We start from the raw sequence: 19,292 nt of genomic DNA, 5'->3' as shown, positions 1-19,292 counted from the left end.
AAATAAAATAAACCCACATAAAAAATGCACCCTGCACTAGGTTTACGCCCATTAAACATTGTCATGCTCTGCTATGCCCATTTTATATTATGTCGTAATGACAATTACACGTTATGACACACACTTTAATGTCTTTTACACATTATACCACACACCATAATGCCCATTACACATGGTGGCATATACCATAATGCCCATTACACAGGATGGCATACACCAAAAGTTCTCAGCGGCATTTCAGCACGGTGGGGGGAAGCATAAAGGCGCACACTGCCACACACAAAAAAGGCAGGGTGCATTTTGAGATTTTAAAAATGGGCAGGGTGCGGCACCCTGCAAAAGAAGCTTAGAGGGAACACTACACTACACTCGGAGCCAACCTACTGTTGCTCAGAATCTCCGATTGTACATGACTGCCAATGTGACTACTTCTTTTTACTTGGGTGGTACACCAGAGATGGTCGCTGATGAAGATGACACAGTGCCAGGAGAAGAGGCAGGGGAAGTCGATTAGGGGGCTGAAAACGGGAGCGCGCACCCGGCAACTTATCGCCGGTGCAAACTCCAATCACTGGCAATATGGTTGCTCAGCGACCATATTGCCAGCGATTTTTGCCCGTGTGTACACACCTTTAGATTGTGCCTTGCAGGAGCTGGTCACATTTTTTGCCTCTTGGCCTATTTTTAATTTTTTGAATTTGTTTTAACAAGAGGACATGCAGGTAGCATCAGCATCTGCCACTACCTGCCTGCGAGGTGGGCTCTGCTGGGGGATTCAGCCACCCTTCCCTGCTCCCACGGCTCCGTGGGATTTATATCTTATTCTTGCTTTCCTCCAATCAGGTCTGTTTGAAACCTCTGGAATCTGTGGACATGAAATATCCCACATAGTAGATGGTGTTACTGCTCGCTTTGGCGTCTGCCCCGACAAGGGTCCAATATCCGTGCCTTATCTTGTCGTCCTCCTTACTTGGTATTTCATGAGGACTGAGCGGAGCTTCGCACCTGTCTCTTTCCTTCCTAAAGTTGTGACAGCTTTTCATATCAATCAACCGATTTGTGGTTCCGGCTTTTCATGAAGAAGACCCTGCCTCCAAGCTTCTGGATGTAGTGCAGGCACTCCACATTTATGTGGACAGAATAGTGACTGTCCGCAAGTCAGACACCTTGTTTGTTATTTGTTTGCCTGCTTCAAAGCAGACTTTGGCTTGGTGGATTCACCTGACCATACGCCAGGCTTATGTGGCGGCCTCTCAGTCTCCGCCTTTTTCCATTTCCGCACATTCTACTCACTTTGTGGGACCCTCTTGGGCAGCTGCCCGTGCGGTGTCCATTCAGCAGCTCTGCCATGCTGCTACTTGGTCGGGTCAGAAGACTTTTGTTCGGTTATACCACTTTGACACCTTTCGCGACTTCTGCTTCCCAGTTTGGTTGCTCGGTATTACGAGGATCCTAGCGCTTTCCCTCCTGTAATGAGAGCTTTGGGACATCCCCACTGTAAAGCACTCCAGTGCCACCTAGTGGATGAAGGAGAAAACAAGATTTTGTACTTGCGTTAAATCACTTTGTCACATGTGGTACTGGACACCCTCCTGGCGCTGTTCTTCAGTTTGTTCTTGGTAACCTTCAGTTATTGGAAGTTTCCTGCAAAGGATGATTTTTCTTGTGAGTTTGGGACTGCCTTGTTTGTGTGGTTTTCATTATTCATTTGTTCACGTAACTTTCGCTACTTTTCTGTTATGTTGTGTGATGTTAACATCCTCTTGGAAGTATGTTTTTCTTCCAGCTCCCTCTGGGCACAATTGGTGCTTCAACAGTGTTTCTCTTTCGTTCATCCTGGTGACACAGCTAACCTTGGGATGTAGGAGGGTCCGCAGGAGCCAAGGCACCTATGCTGAAGTCTTTGGACGCAGGCTCCTCCCTTCTGCATCCCATCATGCTTCAGTTTGTGTTAGGTGCCCACAAAAGTGGGTGCTATGCTGATCGCCATTTTTCTTTGGATTTTTAACAATTTAGTTAGGTTTTTAGAATTTTATTAACTTAATAGTTAGTGCAGTTTTTTCAGTGTGTTACTTCTGACAGAAATGCCTCACACTGAGAGCGCAGCAGAGGCTGACAGAAGCGCGTCCTGTCAGCTCTCTGTGTCCAGGAGCATGCTGTCTGCGCCCACTGCACAGCGCTTAACCTCTTATTTGAAGAGGTTTGCCTGGGCCCTGGGGGTGTCCTGAACCGGCTCCTTGCATAGAAGGGGATCGTGGGGGACGGACCTCCCGCGATGGCTGGTGCCATCTTGGATGGACTTATATACTGAAATCCCACTAGGGAGATGAAGACCTATGACAGGTGTCCAGCGCAGCTGGCAGACTCCAAGTGATCCCGGAGAGAAGGGGAGGCCCTGGAGGTGAGGAGAAACACTTGTGGGAGCGGCTAAAGGGTGAAAGGCGGCAAACTGGCTACCCTACCTCACTGAAGCAGAGACTTGGTCTCTTCCTGCTCTGTGTGCTGGCGCCATTTCTCTCCATACTGCGGAGCTGAAACCTGGTTCTTTCTTTAAAGTACAGAGCGTGCAGTTTCTCCTGGAAAGCGCTACCCCTGCTGACGCTGAGGTCACTGGCAGCAAGAAGCCGACAGATAAGTACACTGTTACATTGCCTGACATTGTGCACCGTGGGTTAAATATGACTAAAGGGTGTGATGCTGCTGCCGTGGGGGAGGAAGCTCGGGGCATGTTACTTGACTGCAGATTTTGCGGGGGTTAAATTAACATGTGGATCAGGGGGAGTTGTGCCCTGCTTGTGAGTCTGTGCCCAGTGGAGCGCAAGCCCAGAGGTCTGAGCAACCGGTACCTGCGCGGGCTGCTGCGTTGGGAAGGTCTATGAATGCCTTGGTGGAGACACTTAAATAGGCAAAGGGATAACTTAGTGAAGTCTCCTGGCCATATTTCCTACTCTCAAACACCTATGGGTTTTATTGCCCCCTCACAGGGGGACCCAGTGTTATTGCAGGTCATAGGATGAACTCCCCTATGGAGCAATTTGCCAAACCTTCTGAGAGTTCTTCCTCCAGACGGCCTTTAGCTACACCACCTCTGTTAAATTTGTCAGATTAAGAGGGTGTGTGTGTGTGAAGAGGATTTAAATTTTGGATCAGAGGGAAGAGGCTGATGCTTCTGCTCCTGGTATTGAGGATTTAGGGGGTGTAAGAGAACCTTTCTTCCTACCACAGCTACCTTCTTTTCGCTCGTCCTTTCGGGGTGGAGGACAGGCAGGAAAAGGTAGATTCCCAGCCAGTAAGGGAAAAGCTTCCAAATCTAGGTTTAGAGCCTTTAACAAGAAGCAGGTGTCAAAAGGAGAGGATAAGTCCTCTGCATGATGGGGCGGAGACTCCCCGTTCTGGCCTCAAAAGTGGAGGGTCGCCTCCTGCAGTTTCGGAACCGGTGGAACATTCCAACTTCGGACCCTTGGGTTTACTCCATTGTCTCAAGGGGTTACCAGATAAATCTCAGGGGTGGTCCCCCACAGAGATTTATCTTCTCTCCTTTGCCAAGGAAAGCCAGTTCGCGTACTGCCCTCCTGGGGGCAGCATTGGCTCTCAGAAAGAAGGGGGTGGTGGTCCCGGTTCCTCAGGAGGAACGAAAGAAAGGATTTTACTCAATCCTCTTTTTGGTCCCCAAACCAGACGGGTCTGTCGGACCCATTGTAAATTTAAAGTCTCTAAATCAGCATCTTTGGGTGGATCATTTCCGCATGCAGTCTCTGCGTTCAGTGCTTTGCAGCATAGAGCCAGGGGAGTATCTGGCATCCGTGGATATTCAGGATGCGTATCTTCATATACCCATATGCAAGGTACATCAGTCCTTACTTTGCTTTGCGATAGGGCAGACCCATTTGCAGTTCCAGGCCCTACCCTTTGGTTTGGCTACGGCCCGAGGGTCTTTACAAAAGTGATGGCTGTCATGGCAGCGACCCTCAGACTTAGAGGGGATAGTGATTATCCCCTACTTAGACTATCTACTATTCAAAGCAGAATCAGAGAAAATACTTCAGTAACACTAAGGGTGGCGACACAGTTCTTGCATAACATGGGATGGGTGTTGAATCTTCCAAAGTCTCATTTGCTTCCCACACAGAGACTACAGTTTCTGGGGGTAATTTTGGACACCCACTTACACTGGGTATTCCTACCAGAGTCCAAAGCAAGGAACATCTGTCAGCTGGTGTTGATGATCTTGCAAACACCAAGTCCTACAGTTTGTCAGGGGGTGAAACTTCTCGGCAAAATGGTGGCGACGTTCGAGACACTCCAGTTTGCCACGTTCCGTTCAAGGACTTATCAATGGAACATCCTTTCCTGTTGGTCAGGGAATGCGAAAACCATGAAACAGGAGAGATTACTTCTCTCTCAAGAGACAAAGGAGTCTTTAGTCTGGTGGATGGACACGGGAGACGTTGCAGCTGGGGCGTTCCCTTCGCTCTTGGGACTGGGTGGTTATCACAACCGATGCCAGTCTAAGGGGTTGAGGGGCGGTTGGAACTTCGTGCGGTTTGGAAAACTCTTCAGCAGGCGGATCTTCTGAAGGGACCCCCGATACAGGTGCAGTCGGACAACGCCACGGCTGTGGCTTACCTGAATCTTCAGGGCGGGACTCGCAGCAGGATGGCAATGCAGGAAGTCTCGCGAATTTTCAGGTGGGCAGAAATCAACATTCCTGCTCTGTCGGCTGTATTCATTCTGGGGATCTGGAACGTAGAGGCAGATTTCCTCAGCAGAGAGGATCTGCTGGAGGGGGTATGGTCATTACACCAGGAGGTATTCCAGGAGATTGTGCGTCGCTGGTGGCTCCCAGAAGTGGATTTAATGGCATCCAGGAACAATGGTCAGGTTCCGAGGTTTTGTTTAAGGACCAGGGACCCAGCCGCTTGGGCGGTGGATGCCATGACTGTTCCGTGGCACTTCCACCTGGTTTACATTTTTCCACTGTTCCCGATGATACCACAGTTGCTATGAAGAGTGAAGTCTCAACAGGTGCAAGCCATTTTGATTGCACCAGACTGGCCCAGGAGGTCGTGGTATTCAGACATTCTGAGATTGTCAACGGACTCCTGGCCCCTTCCTCTACGACAGGATCTTCTAAGGCAAGGGCCATTTCTGCACCTGGACCTAGCTCTGCTCAATTTGACAGCCTGGCTTATGAAACCTTCTTATTGAAGAAAAAAGGGTTTTCTGATGCAGTCGTCCAGACTGCTAAGGGCTCGTAAACCGGTGTCTGATGCAAATTATCATTGAGTCTGGAAAATTTACATCAGGTGTTGTGAGCGTTAGAGAGTGCACACCTCTAGGTTCAAGGTGTCTAAATTATTGGATTTCCTTCAGGAGGGAGTTTCAACAGGTTTGGGATTACAATCCTTTAAAGTACAGCTTTCAGCTCTGTCCATTTTCTTTCAGAAAAGGATAGCCTTCTTACCTGAGGTTCAAACCTTTTTGCAGGGTGTAACCAGGCTTAAACCTCCATATAGGCAGCCAGTGACGCCTTGGAATTTGTCGTTTGGTTCTGTCAGTATTACAGAACCCTCCCTTTGAACCGTTAAAGTCGGCTGACCTTATGTTTCTTGGAAATTTTACTTTTTTATTAGCCATTGCTTTGGCTAGAAGTGTATCGGAGTTAGGAGCGTTGTCCTGTAAGTCTCCACATTTCATTTTTCATGAAGATAGGGCTGTGCTTCGAACAGTGCCTAAATTTCTACCTAAAGTGGCTTCTTCCTTTTCATTTAAACCAGGAGATTGTGCTTCCGGTATTTTCCCCCCCAGAAGGGGCAAAAAATAGGGACAAAAGGAAATTGGACGTAGTTCACGCCTTGCGAATATACGTGCAAAGGGTAAAGGACATCCGCAAAATTGATCTGTTGTTGGTGTTGTATGATGTGCATAAGAGAGGGTGGCCTGCTTCTAAGCAGACCATTGCCAGGTGATTAAGGTCAGTAATTTCCTTTGCTTACACCAAGGTAGGTAGACCTGTTCCTTCCCGGATTAATGCACATGTTTGGGTGTAGTAGGAGACGGCACTCTCAAAGTTCTCTAACTTCATTTGTTACTTGCCTTCTGTTTTAAGCCTTTCAGCTTCTGCTGTATCCTCTTCTGATGGCGATTCAAGATCTGTAGTAACTGGTGGTAAATCCTTTAATGTAGCTGCAGCAAATAGCTCTGGAAGGGTTTCAGACATGGCCAAGCTTTGATCTTCCGTTGAAACATCAAATGCCAGGTCAGTTGCTTCCTCTTGGGCTGTGAGTCATGGGGCTACAGCGGAGCAGTTGTCCAGGGCTGCCTCTGTTCATATCTTTACCAAATTTTACAGGTTCCATGAGTTTGCGTCGGAGGACGCTTCATTTGGACGGGCAGTGATGAGAACTGTCAGTCTGAGCGTACCCTCCCAAAGTACCGGATTGTGAACGTCCCAAGGTTAGCTGTGTCACCGAGATGGACGAAAGAGAAAAGGGGATTTTTGTAAGAGCTTACCGTTCAACAGGGCCGTTTCTAGACAATTTAGCTCCCAGGGCAAATTTTTAAAGGGGGTGTGGCTTAATATAAGGGCGTGGTCTAGCAGGAAAACAATTACCTTACATCTCACCTTTGCAACCTGCAGGTCCAGATATTGGTTACCGCAGGAATTGTCATTGTACTGTGATGTCACTGTGTGAAGGCCACACAGTGACATAAAAATATAAAGGCCCACACAGTGACCTAGTACGCCTCACAGATCAAGGCCAAACAAAGACCGGCTACTTGAATCATTATACACTATTTATCCGTGATTCCAATTACACATGACACTGCACACCGTCATGACAATTACACATTGTCGCACACCGTGATGACAATTACACACTACGTCGCACACCGTGATGACAATTACACATTACGCCGCACACCGTGATGACAATTACACATTACGCCGCACACTGTGATTTATTTATTATTTATTTACAGTTTCTTATATAGCGCAGCAGATTCCGTTGCGCTTTACAATAGTAGACAGTGATAAGACAAACTGGGTAACAACAGACAGACTTGGAGGTAGGAGGGCCCTGCTGCAAGCTCTGTGATGACAATTACACACTACGTCGCACACCGTGATGACAATTACACATTACGCCGCACACCGTGATGACAATTACACATTACGCCGCACACTGTGATGACAATTACACATTACGCCGCACACTGTGATGACAATTACACATTACGCCGCACACCGTGATGACAATTCCATATTACGCAGCACACCGTGATGACAATTACACATTACACCGCACACCGTGATGACAATTACACATTGTCGCACACCGTGATGACAATTACACATTATGTCGCACACCGTGATGACAATTACACATTATGTCGCACACCGTGATGACAATTACACATTATGATGCCCGTTACACCCCACACTGTGATGGCAATTACACAATACTCTCCACACCGTAATGCCTATTACACATTATGCCCCACACGCCGCTGCCGCACAACTCATGCCGTTTACTAATATGCCCCCACAGTGGCATATATGCCCCCACAGTGCCACACATATGCCCCCACAGTGCCACACATATGCCCCCACAGTGCCACACATATGCCCCCACAGTGCCACACATATGCCCCCACAGTGCCACACATATGCCCCCACAGTGCCACACATATGCCCCCACAGTGCCACACATATGCCCCCACAGTGCCACACATATGCCCCCACAGTGCCACACATATGCCCCCACAGTGCCACACATATGCCCCCACAGTGCCACACATATGCCCCCACAGTGCCACACATATGCCCCCACAGTGCCACACATATGCCCCCACAGTGCCACACATATGCCCCCACAGTGCCACACATATGCCCCCACAGTGCCACACATATGCCCCCACAGTGCCACACATATGCCCCCACAGTGCCACACATATGCCCCCACAGTGCCACACATATGCCCCCACAGTGCCACACATATGCCCCCACAGTGCCACACATATGCCCCCACAGTGCCACATATATATGCCCCCAGTGACAAATATGCCCCCAGTGACAAATATGCTCCTAGTGCCACACATATGCCCCCACAGTGTCACACATATGCCCCCACAGTGTCACACATATGCCCCCACAGTGTCACACATATGCCCCCACAGTGTCACACATATGCCCCCACAGTGTCACACATATGCCCCCACAGTGTCACACATATGCCCCCACAGTGTCACACATATGCCCCCACAGTGTCACACATATGCCCCCACAGTGTCACACATATGCCCCCACAGTGTCACACATATGCCCCCACAGTGTCACACATATGCCCCCACAGTGTCACACATATGCCCCCACAGTGCCACACATATGCCCCCACAGTGCCACACATATGCCCCCACAGTGCCACACATATGCCCCCACAGTGCCACACATATATGCCCCCAGTGCCACATATATATGCCCCCACAGTGTCACACATATGCCCCCACAGTGTCACACATATGCCCCCACAGTGTCACACATATGCCCCCACAGTGTCACACATATGCCCCCACAGTGTCACACATATGCCCCCACAGTGTCACACATATGCCCCCACAGTGTCACACACATGCCCCCACAGTGTCACACACATGCCCCCACAGTGTCACACACATGCCCCCACAGTGTCACACACATGCCCCCACAGTGTCACACACATGCCCCCACAGTGTCACACACATGCCCCCACAGTGTCACACACATGCCCCCACAGTGTCACACACATGCCCCCACAGTGTCACACACATGCCCCCACAGTGCCACACACATGCCCCCACAGTGCCACACACATGCCCCCACAGTGCCACACATATGCCCCCACAGTGCCACACATGCCCATACAGTGCCAGATATGCCGCCACAGTGCCACACATATGCCCATACAGTGCCACATATATATGCCCCCACAGTGCCAAATATGCCCATAGTGCCACAGATGTGTCCCCAGTGCCACACATATGCCCCCACAGTGACACATATATGCCCCCACAGTGACACACATGCCCCCAAAGTGCCAGCAGCACAACTTACTGTTTCTCTGGGTCTCCCCCTCCAGTCCCCCGCTGGTGCTGTTGATGCTGCTACTTTCACTGTGTCCCTGAGCCGTCAGCCATTCATATCTCGCGGGCTGGCTCCTGATTGGCTGCCAGCCCGCGAGCTCCTATGATTGGCTGACAGCCTAATGACACAGTGAGCGAGGGGGAAGGAGAGCGTCGCGCGATGCGCTCCCCTCGGAAATCACGCTGGCTGTGCCTGCCCTGCCCTGCCCTGCCCTGCTCCGTTGCGGAGTTGCGGACAGGGAGAGGGGGAGGGAGGCGGAGGCGGGCGGGCATCATTGGGGTGAGCTCAGCTGCCGGCCGGGCGCCCCGGCTGTTTAAAAGAGGTGGACAAGCCGTGCGGCGCCCCGGGCTGCTGCACGGCTTGTCCGCCTGTAGAAACGGCCCTGCTGTTCAAACCCCTTTCTGAGTCCATCCTGGTGACAAAGCGATCCCTCCCTTACGCTCAATAAGTCATACTGTTCATGTGTGTCATGTTATGGTTGTACAATTGTGCATATATGATGTCGCGCATTGTACTGAGTTATGTATCCTAGTGTGCTTTAGAAGTTGAACTGAAGCAACCCAGTGCGGGCTCTTGAGCAGCAGGGCATGGGTCTCAGTCAGACAGTGGTGCAAAGCCATCAACTGCTTCTCTGTACACACTTTTGCCTTTTATGCCTTAGATTACATTTGTGATCCACAGCTGTTACTTAATGCCTGCTCATTGACGTACCTCTAAACCCAGAGTCTTCGCAGTGTACTCTAGAAAGGGGTGTGGTATATCTCACAGACTTGTCAAAGTGACAATGGCAAAAAGGTAGAGACATGAAAAAGATCATGAGTTTTCCATTTTTTTTTTGTGTGTGTTCTTGTCGACACCTGAGCATTTGGACCCCCAAATAGTGTACCATGTCCCCTCGCTTGGCTTGCTATTCTTCAGGCCACGTGCCTCGCTCCGCTACAGCTACAATAAGCAGACTTTACCTTTCCCAGTCAGAGTCCATGTACAGTAGATTATAAAGTATGATAAAGTAAAAAAAATGGAACAATAGTGAAAAACGTATGTCCGCCTATTGACTGTCGAGCTAGACATTGTCTGTCAGCTATCCGGATGCCCCTAAATCAGTGGTTTCCAATTTGTGTGCCATGGCATCCTGGTGTGCCTCGGGACACTTGCTGGGGTTCCTCAGGTTGTGATCTAGGACTAATTCTAAATATTGATGGTCAGTGTAACAGGCAAAACCAGTCTGGTGGCTGCCATTCATTAAATATGTGGTGAATCCAAAGCAAATCTTGTCTCTCACCACACAACTGAACCTAAGTAACACAATGTATTCTATTCAATATATAAAACCAAACATTTATTAATATGACCATTCACCTAGGGGTTGCATGAAAAAAGTTCTGATACTCTAGGGTACTGTGAATCAAAAAAAGTTTGGGAACCACTGCGCTAGATTTCAAGGACTGGATTTTACATTTAGTACAGAAATCTATTGTTTTGCATTACCCGGAGTTACGGTGCATAAGATTTGGCAATTAGAACATGAAATTGTCATATGTAGATGTTGGTTTCTGACTGCAAGTTTTTTTCCCAAATTGATAATACTGCTGTCCACTTTTCTTTGTGCATTATTAGTAAGGTTAATGGCTGTTTCAGTGGTAATGTAGTTTGCTATGCAGCTTCCTAAAGTTCAACAGTGATGCCATAGATGGCGAAATAATGATTTCCCATTAAATTTAAACACCCAGGACTTTTTCCCGCTAAGCAAAATATAACTTGTGTTCCTGTATAGCTCTGTGATAAGGAGAGTTAGAGGGTATTCAATCATGGGCATTTTCACCTGTTTTTGAGTACATTTTCACCCATGCCTTTTCGCTTTTTTTTGGCAGGGAGCGAAAACTCCAAAACCATGTGGATTTGCGTCAATTTTGCCAATACTGTATTTTTCGTTCAGGTGAAATATCAGCAGTGGGATTGAATAGGTGACTTGCATTTGCTTCTCCAAAAAAACATTTTTCGGACGTTTTTTCACTTGCAGAAAATTTAGTCTCGGATTGAATACCCCCCTAAAATATCTGGTTCTGCTTGATGATATTATTATTTTTTTTATATATATTTTTGCAGATTTCAGGCTGACACGATGCTATACAATGACCCATATTCAAATCTTTAATATATTTTTTTTTTCCTCTCCTCCAGCTCATTCGTGATGAATTTAAAAGCTTACTCCATTCCCAGGGAGGCCTCTCTCCTGTTACAGGTGATACCATTTTAACTCTGGCATGTGACATACATCCTCCAAAACCTCTTGGTGTACAGCATAGCCAGGATGAAGACAGAGGAGAAACCACTAGCAGCTCATTCCATCTGCTTAGAGAACCTGATATTCAACAAAGAGCTTTTATTACACAGGAGCATTTTCTGGAGAATACATCTGTTAGCAGTGGCTATGGAACACTTTCTGCCTCAGAGCCAAACGCTTGTATAAGCAGCTGCAGTCAAAATACCTCAAGGGATACTAGACCGCCTACAAAACAGACTGTGAAAGAATACAGGACTGCGTCAACAAAACATTATAATTTAAAGCATGTACCTGTAAAAAGTGAAAGACCGTTCATGCTGGCACTTGGGGCAAAATGTCATTTGCCACAGCCTGTGGAAACACCTGATGGAAACCCATCAAATCGTCCAGAACCCAACTTAAACTGTGATAAAAGTACTGTACGTAAGAGCAATCAGCCAAATGGGTAAGTGGTGCAAATGAAAAGAACTGTGTTTGCATATGAACTTGATTTACTAATTGTATTCGAAGTATTCTTGGGAAAACCACGTCTGGGTAGTAATGAGAAATTGGAAATATAAATGATTGACTTACTTTTCCTCAATGATATTCCACTTTGCCTGAGAGATTTATTGCACCATGACTAAAATGGTGATTCGTGCTTTGAAAAAGTGTAACTGGAGTTGTTGCAACAGACAGAACCGGACAAAAGCACGAAGAAATCGGCTTATAATATTTTGAAGGTCGTTCACATTAATAGAACGGAGGTGTCTGCCAGTATGAGACTTGGTTGAGTTTGAGCATAAAGGAGTCAATTCTATTCCGAATAAATTAGGTAATCTCTGGGGCTGAATGTCTAGAACTATCCAGTTGTCTACATTATGCCCTAAATTTATGTTGGGAGACTCAGTTTACTGTGGCTTATGCTTGAGGCTTAGTCGCAGTAAACTTTCCATTTAAGGATGCTGTTAACCCGCTGTTCCTATGAGGCCCTAGTTAAAAGGGTGCAAGCAGGAATCTTCTAGATGTGAATTTACAGTACGGCCAGTTGAATAGCTTCAGCTTCTCATCCCTGTAATTTACCAAACTTGCTCTGAATTGATGAATAAATCAATTCTAAGCTGAGGCCTAAACCTTTGGTTTTCATGGTGAAAAATGTCGGGCCACTGGGAGCTTAGTGTATTGCAAAATAAAACTGGTTTCCAGTGTAAATGATTGCCCCTTTAAAAAAAATGGAGATTTCTTACCAAATATCTAACTTTCTGAATCTCTCATCCTGTTACATTTTCCTTTAAGATGTACTTCTAATTTACCATTTTTTACTTTCCTAAGAGCTCTTGTGATTTTGAGCATTAATGGTTTATACTGTAGTTTAAGTATTCTGCTTATCAAGCTATGGCATAAACCTCTATGCTTGTGGAAAAATGTACAATGTTAGTTTATTTTTGTATTTGTTACAAATGAAAACTGATAAAAACTGACTGATTTTTATTTTTATCTGTTTAGGCAGCTGTAAATTAATACTTTTTTTATTTTTTTATTGATGATAATAATACAATAATATTTATTTTGTTTTAGTAAATCACTGACCACCTGGGCTCAGAGACAGAAACAGACTCCACCTAAGAAGGTTGTCAAAATGGACCAGGTCACTCTTCATTCCAATCCATCCAATACTCACCCTGAAACAGATGTAAGTTCTTGGGGGTGTATATATACTAAAGCTCGGGTTAATAGTGGATATAATAACAATTTTATTTATATAACGCTCTTTCTCCAATAGTACTCAAGGTGCTTAACAGTAACAATGAAGTACAGAAATGCATTTCATATACAATACTTAAGGCAGGCATGTCCAAAGTATGGCCCTCCAGCTGTTGTGAAACTACACATCCCAGCATGCCTTGCAATAGTTTTAGCATTCCCTAATGGCAAAACTATGGCAAGGCATGATGGCACTTAGTTTCACCACAGCTGAGGGGCAATAGTTTGGACATGCCTGCCTTAAGGGAATTAAAGAAATGCTGAGTAAACAGGAAAGTATTGATTCTGTTTTTGAAGGATTCTAGTTGCAGATCGATCAGATTCTACTCATTTATTTTACACCTTCTATAAGACAATAGAATCTGATTGGTTGGTTTGGGCAATATCTCTGATAAAAAAAAAAAAAAAACACTGTATAGTAATTATACCCCTAGATGCGTGTACATGCATGTTAAGGTTTTAGTAATATTCAGACTTGAGAACAGATGTCTTAAATAGTACCTGTTATTTTGATTTAACCTTTCGTGCTGAAGCCTTGATAGCCTTAAACTGGGACTGTTTGTGTGTCTTGAGGACCGAGGTTGGGAATGCCTGATTTATTTATTCTGGTGTTTCCCTTTTTCAAATAGTGACAATGCAGGCATGGCCAGAAGGACCAGCAAGAAGCTTCTGCTGCTTATTGGTCATTTTTAAGTGTTATTTTTAAGGGATATTGCTTATTTTGGCGCATCTGAGTGATATCGTTTGAAACAGCGCTGAGTGTGTACACTCAGTATTGTTAACTATTCACGCTTCCGCAGGTCCTTTACTATGTGCCTGTAATCTGTACATGCAGCTCAGTTTGACTATATCATCAACGATTGCACGTCTAGAACAGGTTCTGGGTGAAGTCACTGAACGATATTGTTCAATGTGTATGAACTATGTTGTTTGTCCAGTAGTTCAGCGGCAATAGTTAACCATATCACTTATGGAGCGAGTACTCTAGTGTGTACCTGGCTTTAAATGAAAAACTATATACCATAAGTGATCTTCAAATTGCTTAATAAACACTGCTTTTAATAGGGCTATAAATTAAAACATTGTTCACATCCCACATTTATTTTGTTCATCTCCCTTTGTTACAAATTTATCATCGCAATATTAAAATGTACCTGTAATATTGCATTGTCCCAGCTGTGAGGATAGGGGATCGGGCAGCTGTTGAAGTAGATAACTGCAGGAGGCAGGCCAGCGTTGGCGCTGCTGACCATTCATACATTTGCCCTGCATATCGGCATGACATCTTTTCGATAGCAGCAGCGATATTGACAGGGGTGTATACATGGGTGAGAAGTGGTATCAATGCACTTTATGTGCACTGATACCTCTTCTCCCCCATGGCAACACTTTATACGTCTACCCACTGTTTGCAAAACTTGACTGGGTACTACAACCATCCACATGGTTCTCGTTCATAGATAAAACTGCACTGCATACTGTGTTGTGTCTACATAGAACTTTTACTTGAGAAAGCTACATCTATAAAGTGTTAATGACCTCTGGAGGATGCCGAAACAGACAAACTGAATTTTTTTTCTGTTTGTTTCGGTATTACATAAAAACTACTGGATGAATTTGGATGCAAATATTACTAATGTTTAGCTTGGTGACCTAGAAAGATACTATAGTATGTGTTCTTTCCTTCAGTGACTGGAACAATAAAGGAAAACCCTAGACATCTGCACTAACACATATGTTCAAGTAGAATTGGGGAACCATGGCGAGACCCACATGACCAATATTACAGAGGGTAGAAGTTTTGGAAAATGTCACCAAGCAATAACACCTTGATAACTAATCTTTTATACAAGGTTCATTTCCTGTCTCTTGGCTTCATTTAATTTGTATCATTTATAGGTTGACTATACAGATGGTTCCTCAAATGCGTTTTACCTCAATCGTACAGAGAGTACAAATTCCTTATTTTCTGCTGGATCTGGTAAATAACCATGTTACTTTTTTATTTGGATTTTGTGTGTGTGTGTTATGATACTATTTGTTATACTGTGGTGTATTAAATAGGGTTTACATACTGGATGTTGGATGAAAAGGAGATGTACCATCCATTACCTGATAGCTTTGAACCTGTATTTTCTAAGCTTTCTTCCACCAAAGAGGTATGCATCCCCCTATATTAAAAAAAACTTTTCATAATACTTTGTTAATTCAATTAAAAAAATATATTCTTAGGTCCTTTTATTGACCCACGGCTTTATGTTTATCTTGCACGTATGTTTTCTAAACATTATAAGTAATTGTACTTGTGGCTCAATAAATAAATAAATATATATATATATATATATATATATATATATATATATATATATATATATATATATATATATATATATATATATATATATATATATATATATATATATATATATATATATATATATATATATATATATATATATATATATATATAGACCGCACTCTCACCCAAAAACACACAGCAGTGGGGTGCCCAACCAAAAGTACAGGCCCAAACGGGTATGTACTCAAAAATGCTCAAAGTATCTGCACGCTAAGGAGCAGAAAGGCGAGCACTCGCCAATCACAAAACAAATTTTGTGAAATCCAAGAGGTAGATAATCAAATCAATAAAGAATCACCAGAGCTGACTCTGATCCTACCAGGCAGAGATTACTTCCGTCGCTGACTACCAGACTTCTATGATGACTATGCTCCTTGATAATGGTCCATGATTTGGACCGAAACGTCGGGGCTGTCACACTAAATATACTCTTTTGTCTATGCTGGACTCTGGTGATTCTTTATTGATTTGATTATCTACCTCTTGGATTTCACAAAATTTGTTTTGTGATTGGCGAGTGCTCGCCTTTCTGCTCCTTAGCGTGCAGATACTTTGAGTATATATATATATATATATAATTTTTTTTTATTATTTTTTTTTTTGATGGACACATCACCGTCATTGTAGATAAAAAATAAATAAATATCCCACCAAAAGGTAAAAGGGACGAAACCAAGTAGAACCTTGGCTCCACACTAACATACAAACAATATTTATTTTTCTTTTTAATATGGCCACAAGCCTGAGGAAGCAAGGATCCCATCTCTAACTGATATATATCAACGAAAACCGAGAGATGGTGGACCTTCTGGGTGGGAACGTCTCTCTCCCTCTGAGCACACTCATCCTCCAGAGGTACACTTCATGGGTAAACTTGCTAAGCAGCACTACTGTATACTGTATGTACCAAGTTAAAAGTGAAATGACTTACTATTCTATGATTGATTTTATTTTTTTCTAAATAAATCTTGAAAAGTTGGGGGAAGATAAGAAAGTTATTTTAGCGTGGTCAAAATATTGAGTTGGGTCATTCATAGGGCAGTATTCAATGTCTCTAATCGCGATGTGCAGCGAATCCTGTTTAGGATTCACTGCACATTTGCTGTGTTCCGGAGGGCTGGAGACCTCGCTGCCAGCCCTTGCTGACACAGTATTCAATGAGGCAGGGGCTCTCTGCCCCTGACCGCAAATGTGAACCCCTGCGGCGGACGCCGCAGGGAGCCTGAGGACGGCGGCAGGCAGGGAGATGGAATATATATATATTTTTTAAATTAAATATATATTCATGTGCTATAAGCACATGAATAAAAATAGCATGCCCCTTCACAGAATAAAATTCCTGATTTTTTGACACCAAATGTAAAACAACAACTTTATTTTAAAAGTTCACTTTCCACTTCACCATGAAAAGATGGCGATTTTGCTACACGGCGAAAATCACTTAGAAAGACGGCGAGAAGTGCACGTTGAATAGGGTGATTCACTTTCTGACCCAAAAAACAGCCCAAAGACCCAATTCCATTAGTTGCAATGTGCATCCGAGCACTGCCACATTGCTTATTTTTCTGTCAGCCAGCGGTGGATGCTGGGATTGTAGGCATTCAGGGGCCGGAGGACCAGGCACCAAAGGAGAGGAAATTTCTTTAGGATAGTGTAGTACATAGTTCCACCCCCCACTAATACACTTTCCTGTCCTCAGTGACCATTTTTTACCTTGGTGCTCTAAAGAATAGGGAGCCATATTCAGGAGAGGGCTATTTCAGCCTTGGTTTTACTTCTTGTCTTATTTTTTTATTGTTTTCTCCAGGCTGTCAGCACAGCTACTTTAGCGCTACAGCTGGCAGCCTCTACAGGTCTCCCGGTGACTAGTGGACGGACCTCATGGCCACTCACATCAGTCAACTTCCCGTAGTTGGAGGGAGCCATGGCGCCACTGGTGGCCTGGCAGGGGTACTGAAACCGCTACACCACCAGGGAGCTTTATGCTGCGTACAAGGCAGCCCCTGCTCTGTGGTTCCAGGAGGGAGGCGGTTTGGGCCTTGTGACTCTGCCCCCCTCCCCTCAGCAATGGCTCATCCTGGGTACTTGCTGAGGGCGTTCCTCTCCTCTTCCCTCAGCGTTAGCGAGGGCCATTTTAATTCACTTGGCAGCTGGCTTTTAACAGGCTAGGCACTCAGAAAACTACCCCCTTCACTGTTGTCTCAGTGGCCAGGTTATTCTCCCTCAGATCACTTCCTGTGTTGGTGCAGGAAACAATGTGCTTAATTTCCTTTCTGGTGTGAACGTTTTCTATACTGTACTGTAATTTCCTGTGTTTATTTTCTTTAGTGTCTTTATTGATGTGAGCATTCATATCCACACATCACCCTGTAGTGGCAGACGGAAAACATAATATTGTCGCTGATTTATTTATTGGCGCCTATTGTACAGTACTTAAGTTTTTTTCCTCTTCACATTCTAGTCAGTATTGTGGTGATATTGTAGACGTTTACAGCCACACAAGGTATTATTATACAAAATGTCAGCAAAGGTTTCGGAAAGGGGAGCTCGCAAACAGGGTAATCCGCTCAAAGTCACTCCAATTCTGACGTAGGCTGCAAAGTATCTTCTGACCTTTTTCATCGGTATACATTACCTTGAATTGGGAGGCCTACTTTCTGAGTTGCCAACAGTTCACTCCGGAGAAAAATCCCTTCACCACAAAGTCTTCTCCCTCCTAACAGATTGTTGGGATTGCACACAAGTGGACCTATTGGCTTCCCGGCACAACAATAATCTTCCCATGTACGGGTCAAGAACGAGTGATCCTCAGGCCTGTCTAGTGGATGCCCTATTGGCTCCGTGGCCGTTTCAGAGGGTTTACGCATTCCCTCCGGTAGCACTTCTTCCTCATCTCCTCCGCCACCTCAAGTGGGAGAAAGTCCTAATGATTCTGATCGTCCCCATTGGCAAAGGTGGTGTTGGTATCCAGAACTTCTACAGTTGTCCCGGGCTCCTCCAGCCCATTTGCTATAACCTACTATCACAGGGTCCTTACCACCATCCCTCCCTACGCAGGTTATCTTTGACGGGATGGCTATTGAGCGGTCCGTCTTAAGGGCTAGTTGTTTTTCGACCTCCTTTATAAACACAATGCTAGTGGCCAGGAAACCGACCTCTGCAAAAGTTTATCATTGTATTTGGCATAAATACTTCCTCTGGTGTAAACCTAGAAAATTAATCCTTAGGGTTTTAGTTTTTTTTTTTTTGCAGTCTGGCCTTGACCTAGGTCTCAGCTCTTCTTTGTTGAAAGTTCAGATGTCGGCACTTTGTTTTTTTGTTTCAACAGAAAATAGCTGCTTTACCTACGATTCACACATTTGTGCAAGGTGTTTTACACCTGCAACCTCCAATCAGACCGCCTGCAAACCCTTTGTACTTATCATTGGTTCTACAATGTTTGACCAAACCTCAGTTTGAACCTCTAGAGTCCATAACACTGTCTTGGCTTTCCTTGAAAATGTTATTCCTTTTGGCGATCACTTCAGCTCAATGGTTCTTGGATCTGAGTGCTCTTACTTGTAAGTTAGTTATTGATCTTCCATGAAGATGGAGCAGTCCTGCGTACCAGACTTGATTTATCTTTCTACGGTGGTCTCCTCCAGGTTCCAAATTAACAAATAAATTGTAGTTCTGGTTTTTTCCACATCGCATTCTTCATCATCGGTGGAAGATGAGACTGTGGACATTGTTCGGGCATTACTCCTTTTTTTTTAAGAACTGCGGCAATCTGAAAATCTGAT

The 19,292-nt window shown here is 44.8% G+C and overlaps 1 protein-coding gene across 4 annotated transcripts in view; it reads left to right on the top strand.

Moving 5' to 3' along the window:
• Positions 1 to 19,292, top strand: part of MPHOSPH9 (M-phase phosphoprotein 9) — a 76,293-nt gene that overhangs the window by 7,500 nt on the left and 49,501 nt on the right. For 3 of the 4 annotated variants that reach the window (XM_083151267.1, XM_083151268.1, XM_083151272.1), the window contains 5 exons: positions 11,306 to 11,853; positions 12,966 to 13,080; positions 15,051 to 15,132; positions 15,216 to 15,310; positions 16,252 to 16,365. In XM_083151267.1, the coding sequence (XP_083007393.1) occupies positions 11,306 to 11,853; positions 12,966 to 13,080; positions 15,051 to 15,132; positions 15,216 to 15,310; positions 16,252 to 16,365 (954 nt within the window). The remainder of the gene's footprint in view (positions 1 to 11,305; positions 11,854 to 12,965; positions 13,081 to 15,050; positions 15,133 to 15,215; positions 15,311 to 16,251; positions 16,366 to 19,292) is intronic. The other variant, XM_083151271.1, reaches the window with a different exon arrangement.

This window comes from Crinia signifera, chromosome 1 (assembly GCF_055691185.1).
Source record: "Crinia signifera chromosome 1, ASM5569118v1, whole genome shotgun sequence".
NCBI lineage: Eukaryota > Metazoa > Chordata > Amphibia > Anura > Myobatrachidae > Crinia > Crinia signifera.
Note: the sequence above shows the minus strand (reverse complement) of the source record. Positions and strands in the feature narration are given on the sequence as shown.